The sequence below is a fragment of the Denticeps clupeoides genome, chromosome 8, assembly GCF_900700375.1.
Source record: "Denticeps clupeoides chromosome 8, fDenClu1.1, whole genome shotgun sequence".
NCBI lineage: Eukaryota > Metazoa > Chordata > Actinopteri > Clupeiformes > Denticipitidae > Denticeps > Denticeps clupeoides.
Window position 1 is genome coordinate 9,167,926 of NC_041714.1, and position 19,983 is coordinate 9,187,908.

At 43.9% G+C, this 19,983-nt stretch overlaps 1 protein-coding gene across 1 annotated transcript; it reads left to right on the forward strand.

The window, feature by feature from the left end:
• The first annotated feature begins 1,621 nt into the window (after positions 1 to 1,621).
• Positions 1,622 to 16,890, forward strand: vwc2 (von Willebrand factor C domain containing 2). Its single transcript, XM_028988690.1, has 5 exons — positions 1,622 to 1,952; positions 3,602 to 4,320; positions 5,820 to 5,949; positions 15,887 to 16,034; positions 16,542 to 16,890. The coding sequence occupies exons 2-5, from the start codon at positions 3,691 to 3,693 to the stop codon at positions 16,567 to 16,569; spliced, it is 936 nt and encodes a 311-aa protein (XP_028844523.1). The 5' UTR covers positions 1,622 to 1,952; positions 3,602 to 3,690; the 3' UTR covers positions 16,570 to 16,890.
• Positions 16,891 to 19,983: the final 3,093 nt, after the last annotated feature.

Genomic DNA, 19,983 nt, shown 5'->3' on the forward strand with positions numbered 1-19,983 from the left:
CTGTGTGTTTATTCGAAGTAAATACACTTCTCGGTGATCCTGATCCTATTTTTGTACCCACTCCCGTTTGAAAGTCGGTGCATGACGATACTGAGCGATTCATATTTCTCGCTTCATTTGCTCTGGCAAGGTGTACAAATACGGTGGATTAAGGTCATCTAATTCACCGTGACTAGCCGCCTTTCGTCGGAACGAGATTGGAGTATTAATGTGAAATAATTACTTCAGATCCAATGCATACTTTATTCATTCTTAATATGCATTCTAGCAAGGCACAACTCTAGAAATAATAAGTGTAGGTGTGGTTCATACTGACAAAATGACAAAATGCACGAGAAAGGACACTGGATAAAAGGCGAGCGGAAGCCTGGCCCTTTTGGCTTTTTCGAAATGCCTTTTCTGCACTCGTAACTACTTTCAGGCGCAGGTGAGGCAGCGCCTGCCCAAGGCAATCTCTCCCCATTCACAGAGCCCCCTGCTTAAAAACAAAACACCTTTTCACAGACGCCGCGCGGGCAGATTTTATCCCCAAGCCCATTCAGGGCTCACCCGCTGGCGGGGCCATTAGCATCCAGGCACGCCACACGCCCGCCACGCTGACCGTCGGAAAGGGCAGAGAAGGCCACAGGTCGCACGAGGAGGCTCCAGGTGGACGAGTGTGCTGGCGAGCTGGTATCTGGCCGAACGCCGAGGGTCCTGTCGGGGTTTTTTTTTTTTTAATCAATAATTCATAGGTGCGGAAGTGCAAGGTGCCGGGTGAAAGACTGCGGTGGGCAGGTGAGTTTTTCGGTTCACGGCCACACGGCCAGGCTCCCACAATGCAGCGCCGAGATAAGCATCTCTGACTTTACAGCTAATGTTGAATTAATGATTTCCTCTCCCACCCCATTAAAGGGAGATGATGGAAATGGCCGCAGCCGGCTCCGAAGAATCAATTTTATTAATGCAGCCGAGCGCCAGAAATGAAGAGCATTTCTTTAAAAGCGTGTAATCACCTCGCCCCAGGCAGGGCACTCATATTTTGTGAAAGTGTGTGTGACATTGTGACACGCACAATCTCTCAATCTGTCTCTCTCTCTGACACACACATACACACTGTGCCTCCCCTCTGTCCCTTTGTCCCCCTCCTTCCGTCCCTCCATCTCCCTCTAAACACACAGGTTGGCCCACACTTCTACATCTATTTCACTGTGATCCCTCGCTCTCTCTCTCTCACACACACACACACACACACACACACACACACACTCTCTCTCTCTCTCTCTCACACACACACACACACACACACACACACGCGTTTCCAATGCTAAGGGCAGAAAATGGCAAGCAGCATTTGCCAATGTGCCAACTGAGCAGATCCATAAACAATGCAGAATATCACACACACACACACACGCACACACACGCTCTCTCTCTCTCTCTCACACACACACACACACGCTCTCTCTCTCTCTCACACACACACACACACACTCTCTCTCTCACACACACACACACACACGCTCTCTCTCTCTCTCACACACACACACACACATACACACGCTCTCTCTCTCTCTCTCTCTCTCTCTCTCTCTCTCTCTCTCACACACACACACACACACACACACAGCAGCAGCAGCTAACTGTGTGAACAGGACAGCAGAGCGTGTAAAAGTTTGTTGGTGAACGTGGCACCTCGTGGACGGACTTGCCGTTTTCTTCACGGCCTCCGAACTCCGGCGTGACGTCACGCGCCGTCGCCTCAGCGCGGGGTGTGCGCGCGCCCCGGGAGCGGGCAGCGGGCGCGCGGCTCCCGCGCTGCGTGTAAAACCGGAGGAGGAGGAGGAGGAGGAGGAAGAGATGGTCTGATGCCGGGGCGTCGGGGCGCACCAGAAGGAACGGGAGGAATCTGGGTCGCGGCGGAGAGAAACGCGCCACGCGTCCCGGACTTGAGCAACTACTGATCCGCGGCGGTAAGAACACCTCAACACGCGTCTCGCTGGGCATCGGTGTTTTATCCTCGCGTTATGTACAAAACGTTCGGGAAAACAATGCCCAGGTCTCTATTTATTCTGTAAAACCTCCATTGCCTCGGCATGCTGTATTACATTTATTTAGTCCAATCACGCCCACTTAGAATACTAATGTAATAACACATGCGTCCACTACACGGACAACTAACACCCCCCTCTCTCTCTCTCTCTCTCTCTCTCTCTCTCTCTGTTTTGTTGATATGTATATAATATTCCCAGTGATCTTTGTAATTATGAGCGTCTTGTGTTTTTTCCGTCGGCAGACTGGGGGAATAATAAGAAGAGCTCTGAAATTCCCGGCGATCTCGCGTCTCTGTGCGTGACGGTGAAGCAACAGTTAGGCTGCTGGGCTGCGAGTGCAAGTGTCGGTGATGTAACACGTTGTGCTCCCGTGTCGTTTATCACAGCAACAGCGTTCATCAGTTATGCCAGGAGGTCCCAACACCAATTTATTACAGACCCGAGGGATCTGATGGGGGGGGGGTATATATATATATATATTCATATCTTTATAAAATCTTAATAGAGCATTATCAGAGCTCGAAACTTTATGTAACGCTCGTCTGTCGCCCTGGGTTGAACAACAGCCGCATCTTTCTCCTGATGAACCCCTGGGCGCAGCGTCCACACCATTAGATCGAGCGTATTGATTGCGCCTCAGATTGCTGGAGAAGAAAGAAGGACTTTGAGGAACCGTGAAGAGATTTGGGTGGAAATTGACGCGCGGAGGTGATGCAGGCCGGGTGTCGGAGGAAGATTGGTGTTGCTACTGTTCTCCGGACGTGTGATAACACCATGAACCCCCCCCCCCCCCCCATCCTTACACCTTTCCAGTGTGTGAAGCTTGCTTCTCTTCAGATGGGTGAAATAGAACGAGGCCAAGGCGTATTTAGGATGAAGTCTTCTTTTTCCTTCCAAAATGTACCATAAAAGAATTTTAATATATATGACCAAGAGGGTCCCAGAACGACGGCTCCCCACTGTTCTGATCTTAAAAAAAAAAAAGGATGGTGCAGAACATGTCTGGGAAATTAGATTATAATAATAATAATTAAATTAATAATTTTGTATAAATAGCCCAAATGAATGATTATTATTGATTTAATTATTATTAGAACTCGCTACCAGAATTCTGTTGTTTTTTTTGGAGACTGTTGCAGCCTAAAAAGCCTGATTTTGCAGCAGAATGCAATGCATGTTTTCACTGTTTTTAGCCGTTGTGTGAAGGAGTCTGTGATAATGAAACTGCGCTGTCATTGGCTTGTCGTTGTTTTTTTTTTTTTGCATGTGTTCCGTCCTGTACATTTTATGGTGCCAGTGAGAGTCTTTGATATATTATAGGAAATATAAAATAAAATAGCTGTTTGAACAGCTAATTCAATAAAGATTTTTGCCAGTGATTTTTATTATACTGTTGTTGTTGTTGTTGTTATTATGTTCTGAAATGGTTTATATGCAGCCTACCATTTCCCCATCACCGCAGATGATCACTCCAGGCCCTTTTCCCCCGAGCATTTCAGGGACATTGTGCTTTGATTATGGACACTCGCACGGTGAAGAGTTCTTGATTGCATTTTCATGTTTTGCAGAAAGCCTGGGCTCTGCTGCAGTTGGACATGTGAGATGTAAGACCAGGTCTCGTCCCACCTTTACAGGTGGTCGGGGGAAAGAGAGAGAGATGCTGCACTCTATTGCCATGACAACAGGACTTCTTTTTGCAATGTGGCTCCTGCTGGTTGGCACTTGGGGTAATCCTGTGGTCCCCTTGCCCGAGGGTGGCGGAAGGGTGCGGCTGGAGAGGGCTCTGACCCAGGCCAAGGATGGAGCACTGAGCCCCAGTGCTCAACAGCGCCTGGAGGAGATCAGTCACGTTGGCAGCCTGGAGGGAGGTCGGGGCTCCAACCGAACCACTGCTGGAAGGGCCCGGCTGAGCTGGAGTCCTCAGGGAAAGGGCCAGGAACCCTGGGGCGAACAGGACTCTGTGAAGCAGACAGATGACGGACCCACAAGCGGACCTGACCTTTCCTTGGACGCCATTGACGAGTACGCATACCCTGACTACCGGGGCAAGGGCTGCATGGATGAGACTGGTTTCGTGTTCGCCATTGGTGAAAAGTTCACCCCTGGCCCCTCCACCTGCCCCTGTGTTTGCACAGACGATGGACCCTTGTGTGCCAAACCGGAGTGTCCAAAAGTTCACCCAAGATGCCTGCGTGTGGACACCAGCCAGTGCTGCCCACGGTGCAAGGAAAAGAAGAACTACTGCGAATTTCGGGGCAAGGTCTACACATCGCTGGAGGAGTTCAAGGTTAGAACTGTCATTAACTTAAGCTTGGAGGTGTTCCAAAAAATATAAATTATGTCCTCTCACTATACAATTCTCACATGCTAGATGGAAGAAGGTGGACAGTGTCGTTCATCAGTTAAATTTAATTTTTTGATTATGATGGTATTGACTTTAATGAGCCAACATTAGACTTTTTTTAGTCATTAGGGACTGGCTTTATAGAGTCATACCAGCAAGAGAAGCATGGAAGAGACATGGGGATGCGCCACTGATGCGCAGATCCTTTAAATTTGGTGAATTTGGTTTTAAATTTGGTTAAAACTGGACTACATATACTGTTCATGCGATTGTGTGAGACAGTCTTTTTAATTTCATTTTTGCTTGGTTACCACAGTAACTATGCATTTTGAACGTCCTTATTCCCGACACGTCATTATTCACAACAGCCCTCTGACCCAGGACAGCGTCTGCTGTAAAAGCACCAATCATTACCACAAACACCTTGATCCACGGTGTGGCCAATTACTGCCACGAGGACAATGATGTCTGGGAGCAGCAGGTGTGGCGACGATGCTCTCGGCACCGCGCCCGCCACCCCACGACGTTGTCAGGAGGCTCGGTGCAGTGGTTTCTCACAGGCTCTGTTTGTGCCGCTGCATTTCAAGCAGCCCCTCGCTCGGCCTGTTGCTGTATTGCGCTGCCGCCACGTTAGCAGCGGTTCCCTGCAGCGGGCAGGCGCCACGGGCGCGGTTCCTACCAAGCATCTCACAGGGCACGCTCAAAGGAACTTACTTCAGCATATCTCCCTGGGTCTTGGGGGCTTAGCTCTCAAGGGGATCCGTGGTGCGGGACGCGCACCACGCCGATCCGCAGCCGCAGACATTAGTTGTGCGAGCGGCCAGACAACCGTTGAAATGAAGGTCCCCCCCCCCCCAAAGGAGATTACGTATGACGTGTGAGATGTTGCTGAAAAAATAGGATGACACGTTGGCATCCGTTCGGCGTGACTGCTCGGCTCTCTGGGGAGGTAAGGGGAGCGGCACTTTTGCAAATGCGGATTGCCGGCGAGGCCGCGTGCCCTCTTGCCTGGAGAGTAAAAACAAAGCAGCAAGCCACAGTATCTGTTTTCTGGGGCGTTAAGTCGCGGCACTGTGCCACGCGGGCGCATCAGCAGTTCGGCGTCTGTGTGTGCGTGTGTGTGTGAGTCTGTGTGACGATGTGCGTGTTGCGGAGGGACAGCGAGAGCTCAGACTCACCAGAGCAGCAGAAGCTGCCCTCCTCCTCCTCCTCTCCTTGCATGGCTGTAACATTTCCAGATGCCATGAACCTTAAAAGTGACCCAGAAATGCCTCCTGCCATTTTTACCAGCTATGACAGCGGAGAATTCCCCACGAAACAGAAGCAACACAAAGGGGCGTTTCAATGCCGATTTGGCTCCCGTACCTATCACCTGTTTATTCTTGTGTGTATGCGTACAGATTGCGTGTAAGTGTCTGTGAATGTGTATTTTGCTTCTGTAGGTCTCATCGTGTGAAAAGTGTCGCTGTGAGCCCAGTGGTGAGGTGCTGTGTTCTGTATCCGCCTGTCCACAGACCGAATGCGTAGACCCGGAATATGAACCTGACCAGTGCTGCCCAGTCTGTAAGAGTGGTGAGTGGCCAGACGTCATTCTCTTTTCCTGACAGTAAAAGGCCTGGGGTCTCATTTATGTTTGCACATAGACATTTTTTCCGAAAACTGAAATAGATGTGCTTGTGGTGGAAATCTGAAAAAGATATTTGTTAGGTGGTCACGAGCAAAAAGAAAAGTACAGCTTTTTTAAAAGCCAGCTACGAGCCCTAGACATACGAGCTGCGATTTTTCCTGGTCGTTTCCTGTCATGAGGTAATAAATAGCATGCAAAAAAAGATGAAAAAGCTCACGATTTATGTGCACACACTGTACAGTCCGAGGCGACCTGACTGCTCACGTTACACGACCAATCCAAGAAAAATCCAAAAAGAGGCAGCGGCATGTATGGCTACATGAGTGGGCTCCAGTCATGATAGGTAGGCCAGACCACATTAAAAAGGTTTGCTTGTGTCTGCCGCATCTGAACGAGCCGAGATTCCACAAATTTCAAACAGGAAGGGTGAATTGGTGATCGTACATAATGCACACTATACGATGCACGACGCACGACACACAACCAAGCTGCGATTCGTCCAGACTTTTACCAATCCCCAAAATAAATTTAAAAGAATTGAATCGCTATAGCCCGTAAGTTATTGGTTGCTGACTGATCATTTGCCGCGCAAGCTCGACCCGCCCTGAGCCGAGTCTTGACTAAAATGACAAAAACCCGACCCGGCTCGGGCCAAGAATTACAGCTCAAACAACTTGCACATTTATAAACTGAAAATGAATCCATTTACATTTCAACAGCGGTAACACATAGATTAAATGTGTAATTTAAATTAATATTTAATTCGAATGATATGTTTACTTAAACATTCACTTTTATAAATATGTGCAATTAAATATACAGTATATTACTCATTAGCACAAGGAATTATTATATGTGTATATGTGTACTTATACCACTCATGTTTCACTGGACTTATTTGCATTATTTTCAAGATTTTGCTATTTTGACGTAGTACAGGGTTTGCTAATGTCAGTTCTGTAAATCTTCAGGATTTACAGAAATAAATGGCTAAAAACAAAAAAGGTCTGCTTACATTTACATTACAGCATTTATCAGACACCCTTGTCCAGAGCGACTTACAATCAGTAGTTACAGGGACACGCCACACCTCATATAGAGCAAAGAAAATGTCCTTTTTTTGCATCATCGTGTATCATGTATGCTGGTTATGCAGTCCTGCTGTGGACTGGTTTCAAATTCACAGACTCTCCGTTCCTTCCCCAAACACCCCGAATCCAATCACTCCATATTTCACTCACAAAAATAGTGCAGTGTGCTTACTAAATGCTGAAGGTTCTCTGCTCCATAGTCTCTGTACGTAGCACTTGCCGCACAGAGGAACATTTTTTTTCTCAGCGGTTGCCATGTGCACACTCGATTCCACCCGAGGGCTGTGGCAGCAGCGCTAGTTAGCGTGTGAGGGGCTCAGCGATGGAACACATTACGCTGTCTTTGGAGAAGCTCTTTGGATCACGGCTGATTATCTGGAGCTCTTTCAGATGACTTCAGACAGCACGCCCCACGCTGCAGCCCCCTTGTTTTCTTTGCATGAATCTAATTTAACATGGCACTGCCAGCCACGTTGCCTCCTTCAGCAAAAAGGAATGGTGACTGAGGATATTTATCTCAGACTTGGCAGTTTAACTTGAGACACGCTGATGACAGCAAACAAGGGAATATGGCTATTATAATAAATGCCAATTAAGAACATCTAATAATTAAGATAAATGAAAGCTGCGTTGCTGTCAAGGGGAACATTCCAATTGCTGTGATTCATTTAAAAAAGATTTACTTAAATATCAGTGTTTCATATCCCTGCATATAGATGGCGATGGACGGTGAAAGTTCACAGCGGTTGTGAAAGCCTCAGGTGAATCAGTCCTCATTTCTGGATTTTCACAGTCTGCGGCGTGGACAGTGGTGACCTAGCGGCGAAGGAAGCGGACCCGTAATCAGAAGGTTGCCGGTTCGAATCCTGAACCGCCAAGGTGCCACTGACCCCACACACTGCTCCCCGGGCGCCTGTCATGGCTGCCCACTGCTCACCAAGGGTGAGGGTTAAAAGCAGACGACACATTTCGTTGTGTCACCGTGTGCTCTGCTGCAGTGTATCTCAATGACAATCATTTCAGTCACTTTATCTCCCTGTCACTCCCTGTCTCTCCCAAACTTCTCCCAAGCTTCAGCCTTAAGATTAGTCATGATAATCTTATTGCAAAATGTGCAATAAATTATTTAAAATCCTAGTTTGATATTACAGTTTCCGAATATTCCCAGAGCACAACAAATGCATGGGTTCACACATGCATAAGAGGGTTATGGTTTTAAGATGGATTGCAAGGATTTAAGCTAGGCTCCCTGTCACCGATTACCATAGCTTCAGCTTTACCAAATGTAGCGGCGCGGCGAAGCGAAGGGAACAGAGGCAGAGCCCTTGCCAGGTGGCCTCTTGTCTGCTCAGATCCTTGAATGAATGCTGCAATCCTGGGAAATGACTCCTTCACTTTCTCACTGCCGTTTTACAGTTCGAACCCCCATCCATGATCGTTTTCCCTCAGAAAGAGCAGCAGGGCAATTAGTCTTGCTGGTTTGCACTTCGCGCGAGCTTCACACCGGTCAATAATGAGTGAGAGGAGGTGGAGTTCAGTGCCGCGCCGCTCGGAGCGGCTGAGGCACAAAGGATATGCTGCATATGCCGCGCAAAACTTCAACAGATGCTGTGACCTCCTGAGATTTCTGCATATCTGACGGTTGTGAAGTAAGACTTCAAAGGCGCTCCTGGCGACACTGCCTCCCAAGACAGGACTTGAGTGAGTGTCAAAAGTCACTCGAACTTATTGCGATGAATAATTGTCATCTGCGTTGGGCTTAAAAAAAAATAAAAACGCATAAGGCAAAGTTAAGAAATTTGATAGGAAAGAGCAGTGCCCATCCTGTAATGTAGACGTGAGATCCCCTCAGCCTGGCAGGGTTTCATTAGAGTGATAGATTAATTGAGCTAATGACGGTTCCATTAGAATCAAATTGACTCAAGCTTGTCTTCATGTTTTTCTAAGTGGGACCTTTTAACTACTTTCTGGTTGAAAACCACGGCACAGAGTCAATGAAAATGATAATATCTGATACTGAAAGAGGAAATTAGAGCTGTCAGCTTCATTTAGGTGGGTGAAATGGTGGTGGAACGAGGATTGAATAGGCTGCATCGATTTAGAAACAGCTACATTTTGCCTCCATTTCTAACTCGCTGGGAAACCTCTGATTTCTGTATTCTAACCTAGTGTTGAGTGTTGCTTTGCATGAGACGTAGCCATACAATTTAAACGCGAAAATGACTAGAATACAGATAGCAGGGTTTAAACATAAATTGTTTGTTAGCGTTCCGAAGAACCAGTTAACCAATGATTTAGGGGAAGAGTTAGCAACATTATGACATGGTTTATGTGTCGTATGTGGCACATATGTCAATGCAATGCACCTTTTCTCCATCTTAAAAAGGAAATTAGTTACAGGTTTATATTGTCTTTGTCTTCTTTCAAAAGTTTGCCTATACTGTAATTTACTGCACTGACAATCAGTAACATTTTTAAATAATAGCCATGTGTGTCAGTAGGTTATATTTCACATTGTTTCAGTAATTTATATCAAACAGGATTAATGTTTTAATAATCAATTTTACCACTTTGCCGTGGTAAGCTGTTCATGCTCTGCAGTGTTGCCAGATACAGCTGATGGTTTCCAGAGCAATAATGTTCCAAAAATGTCAAAAAGCACACAAATCATATTGACCTCTTTTTTTTTCAGTACACTGGCCATGGTTGCTCTGTAACATACTTTTAAGTAATGCAACCCAAGCAAAGCCTACATAAAATAAACGGCAGCAGCCAAGCAGCACAAAGCCCTGTTGTGGTATCATTTAATGATAAGGTGCACTTCTCTCCACTGACAGAGCGCCGCTGCACAACTCTCCTACAAGCAACCTATGTTAATTATTGTTTGTCATTTGACAGCAGGCTAATGACTTGCAATATTGCTCTTGGCAGTGTCTAATTCAGCTGAAATCGGCATGGAGTCTCTGCTTTCCCCCAGTAAGGAGACCGGCTACAGACTTCTCATGCACGGCTCAGTGCTGGTGGAATTACTTAGCAGTGTTGACTGATGGAGATGGTTTTGTACCTTTGTGTGTGTGTGTGTATATATATATATAATTTTTTCATGAATATTACCTATTTTATTATCTACCCATTATCTACAAATATGTTAATGAAAACCTGTTTTCACGTATCCACATTTGAATATTTTTATAGTGTAATGAGTGTTTTTTTATCTGTGATTTTTCAGAATGTTTATTTTTTTTCTCACTCTGTCGCTAGTTAAGCATTGTGCCATATAAAGTTATTAGACTGAAAATAACATTTAGGATTGTATTATCACCATTATGCAAATTAGCAATTAATGGCAGGTTTGCAAATATCATAGGACTACAATTTACATACGTATCAACAAAAGGCAAGTTTGCTTCTTAGCTCAAACCGCCCAGCAGCTCTTTCTGAAATCGTTAGCATTCGGCGAGTAATGCAAGAGACTCGTTGCACAAAGCTGATGTGGCGTTGAGGGACGTTTCCGCTGTGATAAGACTGCGCCACAAACATTCAGCGGCCAGCATGATCAGTTGAGAAGAATAAAGACCCCTGATATCTTCATTCTGCTGCCCTGAAGTGGAGCATTAGACGCGATGCAGCGCAGCGGCCGGGACTCGTGGTTTGCGCCGTGTGCCAAGAGACACTTGAGGAAGTGCCGGGGGAGGGGGGGGGGGGGGGGGATGAAAGTGAATGCCACGGCTAACATCCACCACAGGCAGTTGTTCATGAATATCAAAGAACATCTGTGTGTGGCGTTTTGTCGGATTGGAAGGGAGAAGGCGGGGGCGGTGGGAGCGAAAACTCCGGTCCTGTCCGCAGGCCTGTCCCCCCGAGTTGTCAATAAATATGAATCCCTCGTGGAATGTGTCACTTATTCCGCGGAATGGTTACAGGTTGATTGCGGACTGGGCCAAGTTCTCATGTCCGAATTCTGACAACTTCCCCGGTCATGTCGTGTGGCCCAGTTATCTCGGAACCCATTTTTTTATTTATGCATCAGCTACCTGACTCGCCCGGTCACCTTTTCTAGACGTAAACTCAGGCTTGGCGCCTGTACGGGCCTTATGCGTCACACGGACAAAATGCGTGTATTCTAACGTGAGACCAGGTTACCGAACCCGCCCGCTCTGCTGGAGCGTTTCATTTTCTTACGCCTCTTGAGCTGGCCATCGCCTTAGCAACGCAAAGAGAAAACAAGCGTACCTCTTGAAGGCTCAGACATTGAGGTCGCGACTAATCTGGCGAGGTTGCGATAAACAGTCTGATCCACCGCCAGCAGCCCTTCAAACCGCGGCAGGTCAGCTGCAGGGGCCACATTGCTGGGGGGGGACGGGGGTTTGTGCAAATCAGTTTCATGGGAGCTTAGGAGAGGCTGTACAAATCACCATCTGAGCACCTTAAACTCTTTACCTTCAGTAGCATAAATATGTATCAGCGGGGACGAGAATTTGCCCGTCTGGGCGCCAGAGAGCAGAGATGCATGCAGATTCGGCCCCAGTCCCTGCTGCCTTGTCACCATTTTCACCATTACCCTACATCTGGGTAGGAAATACCGAGAATACGTTGTTGATGAGGTATTTGAGAAGGAAACCATGTCTCTGCCTTCATCACACATTGGCTTTGTTTGTGTCATTATTGATTTATCCATGTTGTCGTTGTTTCTAATTTTCTGCTCTTTTCATCACATGGTTCTTGTCACGTGAAACACGCTTCTTAAATGGTGCTTTTGACTTTTTGAGACACACTAATGGAAACCTCAATCTGTTTGATAGACATCTCATTCATAAGTAAATGTATGAAAATATGCATTTGGCAAGATAGAGCCTACAAATTTTGCCTCATGAGTCCACCCATCTGGGCTCACACGCAGAAACGTGGGGAAATGAAAGATTCATGCCTTTTGGAAATCACAGTTTCAAACATCTTCAATTTAAACAATCTCACTTGGTGTTTTTGACTAAAGCTCTGAACGTTTTGCAGCATTTATGATGCATTAACTGGGCGCGAGTCGCTGTGCTGCGCCCATTGCTTCTGCTCTCAGGTCTCTCGCTGGCAGCTCTAATGAGAGCTAACGGCTTGTGCTCTTACCTAAATTTAGACCCTTCCGTTTCGTAATTCTCCATCACAACTGAACCGAAATTACCTCTACCCTTGAGTTTTTATGATATCCCCTTGTTGTGTAACCTTTGATATTTTGGAGGCGTTAAGGATCTTGAAGATCTGACTTCTTCCCACTTCTGCTTGCTTGTTGGTGTCTACATTGCATTGTGTGCATCTAGTGTGATGTGCTCATGCTCTGATCTATGCACTTACTGCTCAGTTCTCCTTTTCGCCCCCTTCCCCATTCATCTTAAACGTGCCCCCTTTCCTGCCTCCATCTTCTCTGTTCTTTGACGACGCAGTAAACAGGCGCACATTTGCATAGCGCAGACACGTCAGTCATATTTACAGGAAAACTTCAGCATTATCTGGGATAGAGATGTTCTTGATGAATGGAGTTTATATTCATGTGGGCCTTCAAGTGCTCGCCCAGAACGTAATGAATGCGCCAGTGCCGATGGTTTGACGGCTGCTGCCAAATTTCCTGTGTTGATTGATGTGCTGGAGTGCTTGTCTGTACAGCTTCCTTTCAAAGATAATGTCTGTTTTGCAGCTCAAAATGAACAAATGAATGAAATATCAGTGTTTGAAGCAACGTTTATGGTTAGCGTTATGGTGGCCATTTTCATTCTCCTGCCATCTTGTTTGACAAATAAATTCCCCTGTTGTGAATCCGCAGGGTATTTAAATTAGGATAAAAATCCTTGAATCATTCCTGTTAAACTAAAAGTTAATTTCCGCAATACCCTTCTCTATGTTTATTTCCTCTCTTACGCTACATGTTGATTTCTGTGGAGACTGAGCATGATTTTAGTAAGGATGTTGGCTTTAAACAGCACTATTGGCATATTCCTGTATGTATTCCTGTGTCATTTACGGTGCCATCAGTGTGAAACATCTACTAGAGTGCAGATGAGAGTCCAAGGTTTGCTACCTTGGAGGCGGCAGGGGCTTGTGGGAGTGATTTCAGCATGCAGATAGACAATTGTTTTCATTGGTATCACTAATGATGAATGCCTTGGAGAAGTTCAATCATTTCCATTTAGTGTCTCTCTTGAACTATCGAGTTTTTGTTTTGTTTTTGAATGTCAGAAATGTATATTTGTGAATGTGGAGATGTTATATTGGTTTCACTGGTAAAAATAAATAATTGAAATGGGTATATATTTGTTTTTTGTTAAGTTGCCTAATAATTATGCACAGTAATAGTCACCTGCACACACAGATATCCCCCTAAAATAGCTAAAAATAAAAACAAACTAAAAACTACTTCCAAAAACATTCAGCTTTGATATTAATGAGTTTTTTGGGTTCATTGAGAACATGGTTGTTGTTCAATAATAAAATTATTCCTCAAAAATACAACTTGCCTAATAATTCTGCACTCCCTGTATGGTGAATATACAGTGCCCTCATAAACATGGCACCCTGGTTAGCACTCATGCAGAATGAACACAATGTAACTGAAGCAGGTTTCCTATTTTTCACTGAACATGTCTGAGTTTTAAGATGTAATCTATGTCCTGAATAACTGGGGTACAAATATAGGATGACACAAAGGACAAAGTCCCTCAGTCATCCATCAACATGGAAAAGATAAAATGACAAACCGCATGATTTATGCCCTTTGTAAGTCAGGAACGGTTTTAAAAAATAGCTACTGAACGTGCTCATTTCAGAACATGGCAAACAACTGCAGTTCTGTCTCCATGTACATTAGGATGGTAAGAGTGGCATATCAGAAAAAAAGTGTTTTCCATTAGTTACCCTCAAATGTAGGAGTTCACAAAATGGCTTTAACTAGTAACAATCTTTAACTGGAACTGTGTTCTAAGGTAAAACATATTTTTTTCCAAAACGTAATAATGTAGTAATGATACGGTAATAAAGCACAAAATTAAAGTTGGTTTCAGCATATAAAAGAATAGCATGTATAATAGAGGTCATTAAGAAATATAAAGGTTGTGTAGGCCTACACACTGTGTACCTGAGCAAGACACTTAACCTTGTAACTACTGATTGTAAATCGCTATTGTTGTATTTTACAATGGGACAACAAGAAATCAACATGAAAATGGTCAGCTGATCCCATAATCATGGCCTGGTCCAATTTTAAAATATTAGGGGAAAAAAATTACATGTTTTTGCTGAAGTATTCTTATTGTAGCATAAAACTGTACCATTGCTTTTGTTTTGATTGAATTAATGATTTCTAAAAGTAGAGTAAACTGTATTTACACAGACCTTTTTTGCTGCAGTAGGGCTAAAAATAATTCTGAATGGTAGAACTACTTGAAATAATTTCATGTAATGCTCACCTACCAGTACATGAGCTGGCCCATGGTATATACTCTATATATTCACTGTGTATTTACTGTGTGTTCAGCTGGGCCAATTCAGCTCTGCACGCAAGCACTGTGTCCTGTACTTCCATGATGCTTTATATATGTGTGTGTGTGTGTGTGTGTGTGTGTGTGTGTGTGTGACACACACACACACAGAAACGTCTCTTCATGCAATTTAAGTAAATTCTGTCAAAATCCATTAGAAGTCACCCTTTCTTCCAAGGAGATTCTTAGTTGATAATATTCTGTGCCAGAACTGGTGTTCCTTACGATTTCAGGGCAATCTTGTCTAAAAACAGCAGATTAAGTTCTGCAAATCCCAAATTTGGGACTGAAGTAGAATATAGTAAATATATTGGCACTGAGAGAACACGGTTGCTGCCACGAGTCAGGTCTTTTGTCTAAATGTTGCAATCATTCGGGGTCATCCAATGATGTCATGTTAACAGACTGTCATTATTAAAATTTCATCTTAATTACTGACATTTCCCACAGGCTTTGTTCTTTGATTAAAAACCATTTGTTGGACTGGAAAGGAAGTTTTGATGAACTCTTATTATAATGGGGTTCCAGTAAATCATTTAGGATATTAATGATTAAAGAATATCACAAAGGTCCTGCACAAAAAGATTTTAAAAATACATGTGAGTGCTTTTTGCGTATTGTATATTGCTGAAATGGAACCTTGATAAATGGCCCTTAGGAAGACAGCGCTGTTTATGTTGTTGAATGCTTAAAAGGCATTTGCAGCTCTTGCGCATTCTAGAGTCTCTGGCCGACTGTGCTTTGATGAAGACACAAATGTCTTCGTTGCGGAGGCACAGCCCACCCTTTCTTTAGCCCCTTCGCCATCTTTATCTCTGTCACATACACCTGTCTTCAACATACAGACATTATACTTGTATTCTTTTTTAGAGCAATGTTTCATCCGAGGCCGGTAGCTGTGTTTTTCAAGATGGAAATAGACCGGGGAGACAGAACAGTCAGCACACGTTGCTGCTGTCTCTTTCGCTCTCGTTTTACTTATTTATTTATTTAGATTGAATGAAAGGAGATTGGGGCTGAATGGGGCTATTCAGCCAGTCTCTGCGCAACTTCCAATCTAACGGGCACAGAATGGAGGCTGAACTCCCATTTTCTTTAGAATGTGTACTTTCTACGTAATTTGCCAGCCAGGTTTCAAAGAAATCCTTCTGACATTAGTTTTCCAGGACCCTGCATGTTTATTTCAATAGCAAGGATGTAGAATGTGGCCATTTTACCCCATTTTAATTTTTTTTTCCCCTTTTCTCCCTCTTTCATTTTTTTTCATTAAGGACCAAACTGCTATGCGGACACTGCCGTGATTCCAGCCGGCCGCGAGGTGAAGATTGACGAGTGCACCATCTGCTACTGCACGTACGAGGAGGGAACATGGCGCATCGAGAGGCAGGCCACCTGCAGCAGGAACGAATGCCAGCAGAGGTAGAGCTGGGCATGCAGTCAGGGGTGATGTGCTGCCCGACACGCAATTCTGAGCCTTTGACCTTGACAGGCGTGATCAGGTTCAGGCGTGCGACGGTCCGTCCCATCGCAATTACACTGGACTTGGCGCCTTCTGGTGTTGAGCCGATTGGTTAAAACAGGGCGCCTCATGGTTTGTGACAGTTCTTCGGTCAGTCAAGAAACATGCAGAGAATCAGGTTAGGGAGGATCCTGGTGGATCGTTCACTCTTGCATGCTTCATGTGCCAATGGGCGTCTGGTTCAACGCTGATGGCCAGTGAGTTTTGCTGAAACCATAGTTGCCCTGGACAGGATGCTGTAGGATTTATATCACACAACAAGAAGAAAAAAAGTGCTGCAGCGCACAAAAGATACTTTGTATGAATTTGTAACATACATATGAGCATTATTTATTTATATATGTTTTGATTCATTTATGAAAAAAATTATGAAGAAATGTGATTTAAAACTTAAAATATTTTTTTAGGTGCTGTATTTTGATAAACAGGCCATAACTCTGTCCTGCATCATGGAATGTACCACATGGAGTGCAATGCAGCGTTCTGAGGAAGAAGCTCCTTTCTGCTGTTATGACAACTAGCTGTACCCAGATTTCTACTTGCTGTATTTATGTAAAACAATATTATTGAAAATATAACATATGTATGTTATGATGGGTATGATGGGTTTGTCTACAAATGAAGGAAATGCTGCTTGTTTGTATGTAGACTTTGTTTTCTTTATTGTGCTCTTATAAAAGAATAAGATGAAAAGAAGAAAGAAAGAAAAGTGTATATTGTGCTGTGTATTACTGTAAAATAAATCAAATCTCACTAGGCCCTAAAGGGAATAATCACTGATTACAAATTATAGCATTAAAAAATCAAACAATTTCAGTTTAATTCTGTGCATTTAAGATGTCAGTCATTTCTCATCCAGTAAGACTGGGATTCCCTAAATAAAAGCGCTACTTTGCAACCTGATTTTTGAAGTATACTATTGCTACATGCGAGAATGTCACTCTAAATGGATGGCAAATAGGCTTTTAAAAGCTTCATCAAAGTATATCTTAATTTGGAATTGAGAATTTAAATCTCTGCCTGTTGCTTCTTGAAGCTGGGACAGAAAATGAAAATGACGTCTCCAGCAGTATTTAGCACAAAATCATTGAACTGAGGTATTGACGACCATGTGCATAAACAGCAGGGTCTGAGATAGCAAATTATGTTTAATTGCATCAAATCAATTTTACTTCGCATCAGGAGATGTGTCCTGGAAAATGCTAATGAAACATCCGTCTGTCTAACATTCTGAAATGTTTAAATGTTAGTTCAGCCAAGTGAAGTGAGCCTTCTCTCTGAAGTCCCCGATGAGTTGTGAGCATGTCATGACACAGAATGAGGAAAACCAGGCCACAAACAAGCCTCAGATTTAGATAGAAGCCATTGTTTACTTGTTGCCTTGTACTCTTTGCATGGCACTTGTCTGCGTCGCGCATTAATGTGTTCACCATACACAAGTGCCTTTTGATCCAGGGTTGCCAGACAACCACGGTGTGCCTCCAGCAGAGAGACGTGCCTTCAGGCCCAGCCATGGGATTGTGGGAGACGAGACCAGCTGCGTGTGCATGCATCTCAAATTCAGAGCAGTTTGGGGAGGGGCAAGCGGCACATGCGGGAAGCTCTCCCCTTCCCCATTACCCACCATGTGCAGTCCCTTCCTCTCCTCCCCATAGGCCAATCTGACTTCAATGAGCAAATAAGATTTTGAACATCTGAGCAGTAAATGACCACTCTTGTACAATATTCCTCCTTGTCCTGGCGGAGAATCGTGGCCCAAGTCATTCTTCCTTTTGTATTTCTCAGCACATGGGCAGTGGTGGTAACGGGTAAGGAAACAGACCCAATGAGCAAAGTACACGCTGCTTCCCGGGCGCCTTTCATGGCTGCCCACTGCTCAGCAAGGGTGATGGTTAAAAGCAGCGCAACACATTTCACCGTGTCACCATGTGCTGTGCTGCAGTGTTTCACAATGGCAATCATGTCACTTTCACAATTGTAGTGCTGAGTGAGAAAAAATATTTTGAATAGGGCTGTCAAAATCAATGCATTCATCACTTTGATTAATTAATAAATATGTGACAAATCTGACCTACGAAACGAATGCAAAATTCATCCTAGCATAGCAATACCTACATAAAGATGGAGACAGACAGCGAAGGAGTTTTTGGGCCGATTCTGATGATGCGTCTTTTGCATGCGCATTCACATTATTTTGAAATGGAGACACGCAGTTGCCAAGGGTGCAACACACTTCTGGTCTGGACGTGTCTTTTTTCTGGAGAGTGAACATATTTAAACACACTCAGTACCACGTGGCATGCTGTACACAGCATTTTTAGGCCCATCATCCGACTCAGCACTTTATTTTTAAAACAAAAGTTGCTTGACTTGAACTGAGAAAATGAAAGTAATTTCATCTAAATGGTATTTTCGTTTTACTGTCAGAGTCTGCTGATTGATTCGTTTTTAACAACTGCCAGAATCCTTTCCATGTTACTCCCTGTCTGAGCCTCTTTCCCAACATAGTTTTAAAAATGCCTTACAGCAAGCTTTATTCTTAAGAATGATCAGAATTAATTAAGAATTTAGAAAGTGCCCAAACAGTCCTAATTTTGCACTTAGAACAGCTGGGAGTGGTCTGAAATAATAGTTTCTCACTTTCTGTCTTTCATTGTCATCAAGAAATTTGGGACAAAAGATGGGAGTTTTGTCTTTGAGCCTTAATTGGCAAGCGTTGAATGTTGGATCTTTTTGCGAGGACACAATTATTAAAGTTACTCCTAATGAAAACATGCTTGTGCAGCTCCTAAATTAGTCTTCCACTTTGAAACAGAATTCCCCAATGTGTTCTCTGTGCGAGTCTGCCTCTACCTCCTTCAAAGGGAGCTTTTAATTAGGAAAATCTGTTGCTGATGTCTGAAACCAATTACCCTATTCATCTGTGCCCCCTGAAATGCAAGCCATGTTCAGCCCATTTAAGTTATAACTCTGCTGTTTCCAATTTTGATTCATTCTCTAGCCCCAACTAAGAATATGTTAATCCTAAAGCATTTAGCCTGTCAGGTCAGTCTGTGCATTTCTCATTGAGATGTTTTTTAAGAATCAATGCTACAGAAAAGCATACTGCTAGTGCGCTCTGAATACATTTGTCACACATTAACACATTAACCCAAGTGATGCTCCAAAACTTAAGTAAGGTTTTTGGGACTTAGGGGGGTGTTAGATATTCAATGTGTTTTCATGACCATTTACATTGAGAGATTGTCACTGAATGCATCAAAACTATGAATGATCATATGTGGAGTTTTGTACTTAACAAAAAAAGGTGAAATAACTGAAGATGCTTTATATTCTAGTTTCTTCAAAATAGCCGCCCTTTTACTCTGATTACTGCTTTGCACACTCTTGGCATTCTCTCGATGAGCTTCAAGAGGTCGTCACCTGAAATGGTTTTCCAACAGTCTTGAAGGAGTTCCCAGAGGTGTTTAGCACTTGTTGGCCCCTTTGCCTTCACTCTGCGGTCCAGCTCACCCCAAACCATCTCGATTGGGTTCAGGTCCGGTGACTGTGGAGGTCAGGTCTCCACTTTTTGTTAAGTATGTAACTCCACATGTGTTCATTCATAGTTTTGATGCCTTCAGTGAGAATCTACCAATGTAAATGGTCATGAAAATAAAGAAAACACATTAAATGAGATGGTGTGTCCAAACTTTTGGCCTGTACTGTATATTTTTTTATTTGGACAGTTCTGAATAATCAGATGGTTATACTGACTGGCACTAATACCTTGAATAATAATGGACATAATTAAGATCAATATTGCCTTGGACATTATTGTACACAATTTCTAACCCAAATAGCCAGTGT

Excerpts from the sequence above, each read along its gene's own strand:
- vwc2 (XM_028988690.1), top strand. The coding sequence starts at position 3,691 with ATGCTGCACTCTATTGCCATGACAACAGGACTTCTTTTTGCAATGTGG. Across the intron at positions 4,321-5,819 it reads CATCGCTGGAGGAGTTCAAG|GTCTCATCGTGTGAAAAGTG; the intron begins GTTAGAACTGTC and ends TTGCTTCTGTAG. Across the intron at positions 5,950-15,886 it reads CTGCCCAGTCTGTAAGAGTG|GACCAAACTGCTATGCGGAC; the intron begins GTGAGTGGCCAG and ends TTTTTCATTAAG.